The 4,583-nt window shown below is 49.1% G+C and overlaps 1 protein-coding gene across 1 annotated transcript in view; it reads right to left on the bottom strand.

The window, feature by feature from the left end:
* Positions 1-3,261: 3,261 nt before the first annotated feature.
* The window catches only part of HOXA2 (homeobox A2), a 1,802-nt gene continuing 480 nt past the window's right edge, over positions 3,262-4,583 (bottom strand). Inside the window, exons 2-3 of the mRNA XM_009282071.2 lie at positions 4,315-4,347; positions 3,262-4,025 (exon numbers count right to left, since the gene is read on the bottom strand). Of these exons, the coding sequence (XP_009280346.1) occupies positions 3,280-4,025; positions 4,315-4,347 (779 nt within the window). The 3' untranslated portion in view covers positions 3,262-3,279. The remainder of the gene's footprint in view (positions 4,026-4,314; positions 4,348-4,583) is intronic.

Below are 4,583 nucleotides of genomic sequence, written 5' to 3'. Positions count from 1 at the left end.
GGCCCCAGGACCCTTGGGAACCGCGCTGAGCATCGACTCAAACCTACCCCTCCCCACCCCCACGGAAAAAAAAAGAGTCCGTGGATAGAGGAGGAGGGAGGGCGGTGGGATGTGGGTTGCGACCTCATATTCAGTTTACGTATGCGGAAAAGGAAAGGGGAGGTAAAGGCCGGGCATCCGTCCATCCCGGGGCACCCAGCCGACTGCAGGGAGAGAGAACGGCACCAACACGCTTCAGAGAAACGTTAACCTCGGGGATAGATGGATGGATGGAAAGCCATGTCCCCTGCCACCAGCCCCAGGAGAGGCTGCCCCCTCTATTTCTGCAGGTGCATTTCCAGCCGCCTCCTACATCCCTCTGTTCTCACGCTCGGTTCTTGCTTGTTTCGAAATCCAAAAGGCTCTTCTACCCCACCACCTCTCTCTGCTCACGAACACACACACACCCTCAAGCTCCTCCCTCCTACATGAACTACAACATCCTCTCCTAGGTGCAAAGCTCTGCTACTGCTACCCCTTATCCCATGCCACCTCCATGGCCTCCCTACTGCCAGCCAAAACGGAAGGGCTGCTTTCTCCACCGCGCGTCTATCCGTATGCCCTCAGTATTTCTGTTTGTTCTGATTTGCTATGCAGGCACGGATGCTTAAGGGCCCTCTGGAAAGGTTCAGTTTCTTAAACTCCAGGGGGGCGGGGGTGAGGGCAAGAGCAACAACACCCCAGAGGCATTTATGGCATTATACTGCACCAATTTTGGCTATGGTTACAGCTGTAAACACATTTTTTTCATTCTTGTAAACCAGTTGTGATAAATACTGCATAAGGCAGAGAAAAAAGGCAGGCCGCTGGGACTGTTTACTAATAAAAGGGCTGGCATCTTTTCAGTGCTTTTTCAGCCAGCCAAGAAAAAAATGTATATTTTACTATAAATAGATCCGGTTTACCCGTAAATTCCGCCGAATCACAGCACCTCTCTTAGAGTCTCCAGCATCCTGAAATCCTTTTTTCTCTCCCTTTTTCGTGCCATTGTCTCTTTTGTTGCATTGTCTCTCTGGCGGGGCTTTGGGGGTTTGCTGCCTGTACTGTGCGCGGGGGCAACATCATGAGAAGGGCCGGAGCAGAGGGGAACCCCCCGCCCCCCGCCCCCCCAGGGGGTGAGGGGGTGAACCCGGCGCTTTAGGCTTTTCCGTGGGAGTGTGCCCCCGCTGTGGCCCCAGGGCTCATCGGGAGACTCGGAGGCGAATCCTGCTCGCTGAATTCTCTCATTTATTTAAACGGAGTTTGCGAGAAGTTTAAATCTTGTAGCGTATTTTCCTCTTTTTTTTGTTTTTTGTTTTTTGGGGGTTTTTAAGCGTTGTCAGCATCCAGAAATCTGGGCACAAAAGAAACCCCAACCCGTAAGTGCACGTTGCAGTTCAATTTAACCCAGTGGCAGAGGAGTTAAAATGCCGGTGAGGCTGCTCGCTTTCCGCAGGGACGGGGCTGGAGCAGAGAGAAGGACGAGAAGCAGGGCCGAGGTTTCGCCGCGTCCACAGCTCAGCCAAGCTGTTGTTTTAAAAGCGCAATAAAAATGAATTATGACTAAACGCCTTCTCACTTAATGGTTTTAGACGGGGATCCCCAGCCCCGGCAAATACGTAAGAGGATTTTTATTTGTGCATGTGTTCCTGCAATTGATCTCTTTGATGACATTCTCATTCATAGAAAGAGTTTGATTTATGACTTTCGGAAGAATTGCGTTCAGCCCTTCCAGCTATAACCCACGCATCCCAGCTCCACAACGTGTTGCAGAGCTGGGAGACGACACTCCTCGCATGGACAGGCAGCAGAGCCCCGGCCACAAACCCCCGCTCAAGCCCCACTCGCCTGCATAATGTAACCACGCACGCACACACACTCACACGCACTCGCACGCACACGGGGAGCCGCGATCGCATCCGCCCGGGATCCCCTGGCCCCGGAGCGGCAGAGCCCCGCTGGCATCTGTTGCTCGGTTTTCGCCCGAAGGACGGGGCTCACCCTCCGCTTTGGGGTCCGGCAACGCCGCTAGCCGGGTGGCAGGCAATTTGGTGGAGATTTCCGAAAGCCCATCTCTGCTGCCGCCAGCAGAAAGTGGGGAGCCCCGAGGAAATTGTAACTTTAAAGTCAGAGTTTCCCCTTTTCGTTATCAGTCCTTCACCCCACAAGAACGTTTAAACAGCAAAATATCTTCGGCTGTGCCCCCGCACCGCCCCTCAAAAGGACGGAGTGGAGGGGCTGATTCCTCCCTAAATGCTTTTCCCCCCACTGCGTTTCTGCCACCCTTTTGATTTTACAGGCACTAACTTCTCCATTTTCTCTCCTTCTAGGGCTGATTTCTTGGACCGCTCAGCACGTGAGAAGTAACCAAGCGCATTCTCTGTGAGCTCTGATATTTTTAAGATACACTTCCTGAAGCAGCTTGCTGGCTGCTAAGCACTACTTTCTAGAAAAACAGGATTATTTCCCAAAAAAAGCCTTTCGTGTATGTATCAGGCTGGTTTCTGCAGGAGACGCTTATCCTACTGAGTCTCTCTTATGTTTTGCCTATAACAGAGAAAGTGCTCGCTCATTCTTTTGTTACAGCTCAGCATTTCCAAGCTTTGTATCCCCACGGAGATAAGATGCTACATTTATACATTAAAAGGAAGAGGTCTCCATCAAAGCTGTGAATGGTTTTAGTTTCTTTGGTTTGTTTTTTTTACCCTGTGAGAACCCTTGCAATAAAGAATTCGAACGTGTTTTTCCTCTCTAATAAATGTCCTAAATTGCCAAAAGGGGAGAGCTCATAGTCAGAATGTTGGATTTTGATTATTAGTAAATTAAGAGTCAAAGGGAGGGAGAGAAATACCCGTCATGTTATCAGTCTTGAAAGGAGAGAGAAAGAGAGAGGGAGAAAGAGAAAGAAAAAGAGAAAGCTCCTTGTAGCAAACAAGAATTTATTCTACCAAAAATACTTATGACAACGCATCCTAATGCAATACAAAAATAAAAAGAAAGTGAAGATACAATTCCTATATGATCACTTTCTTACAGACCTCATATATTGCTTTCATAGAAGGACCTAGAATGTGGCTAGGTTAAAATTGAACACAACTAAAACTTCTTAAGAAACGGCAAAATGGCACAGCAGAAGGAGGTAATAAACAGAAAATACTGACCAGGAAAAGGGAGGGAAAAAAAATAAAATTAATTAACGGAAAAAATAAAGAAGAAGAAGAAGGAGAAAGCAGGACCCTTGGAGAGGACGTCTTTAATTTCTCAGTAATTCAGATGCTGCAAGTCAATTGTAGTGAGTGTGTCTGTAAAAAAGTCAAAACTGTCAGCAGAAATATCTACGGGACTGTCCAGAGATCCTGGCAAACTGGGGGAAACTGCATCTGAAAGCTGTAGGCAGGAATCTGTGGAGAAAACGTTAAAGTCCTGTAAAGAAGGGACATCTAGGGCCTCAGGACTGTCATTGTTCAGGCCAGCTGCACAGTTCTGGGCCATTGTTGAGAGGCAGTTTTGAACAGTGGGTGACTGATGTTGAAAATGTTTCAGATTTTTCTCATTGCTCGTTAAAGGCGAAACGGGGAAAGTTTGGGACTCGCCATTGTGCGCATTCTGTGCCTGCTGCTGGGAGAGGGCATTCTGCTGGAAAGCGTAGCCTTCCCGCTCCAAGAGAGCGCCGGAGACGTTGCTGAGGGCTTGCTCGAAGAGGGATTTCTCCTCCTCCTCCTCCTCCGCCGCTTTCTCGGGGTCCTCTAGGCTCTTAAATTTCCCCTCGCCGTTTTGGTTCTCCTTGCACTGGGTCTGTCTCTTGTGCTTCATCCTCCTGTTCTGGAACCAGACTTTGACTTGTCTTTCAGTCAGATCCAGCAAGGCTGCAATCTCAACCCTCCTTGGTCTACAGAGATACTTGTTGAAATGAAATTCTTTCTCTAGCTCCAAAAGCTGGGTGTTGGTGTAAGCCGTCCTCAGCCGCCTAGATCCACCGCTACCGCTATCGGGGATTTCAAGGGGGTCTGTTAAAAAAGAAAAGAAGAAAAAGAAAAACACCACCACCACACGCACACGCACCCCAGAGCACCACCGCCAGAACAGCGAAAGCAAAAACACACGCACGCACACACAAAACAGATAAATGCACGGATTGAATTTCAGCACCCGAGCACATCGCATCCCGGGGAGGGGGGGGAGTGCGCTCTCTGCACGTATGTGTCTATATCTATATGTCCACATAGCATAAAATAGCAACTGCAACAAAATGGCCGCCTTTGGATGCAGTAAACCCATTGTGTTGCACTGCTGCGCGCCCGGTGCTGCGTGCCCCTCGGCCGCCTCCGCAAAATTACTGCCTCCAGCTCCCCAACCTCCCCACACCAGAGCAAACTTTATATTAGCCATACCGCAATTTATAATTAATGCATCAGCTGCTTAGCTGAGCGGGAGCAATCTATCACTCTTCATTACTGTCAAATATCCTAACTCTAGGACGGCGAGACAAGAGAGGTCAGCTCCAACTCAAATAAATCATCCCGCATTAAGCAAGTTTGGGGAAAGTTTGGGTTTCCAGAGAGCCC

The sequence above is a fragment of the Aptenodytes forsteri genome, unplaced genomic scaffold (genome assembly GCF_000699145.1).
Source record: "Aptenodytes forsteri isolate BGI_AS27 unplaced genomic scaffold, ASM69914v1 Scaffold164, whole genome shotgun sequence".
Classification (NCBI taxonomy): domain Eukaryota; kingdom Metazoa; phylum Chordata; class Aves; order Sphenisciformes; family Spheniscidae; genus Aptenodytes; species Aptenodytes forsteri.
Note: the sequence above shows the minus strand (reverse complement) of the source record. Positions and strands in the feature narration are given on the sequence as shown.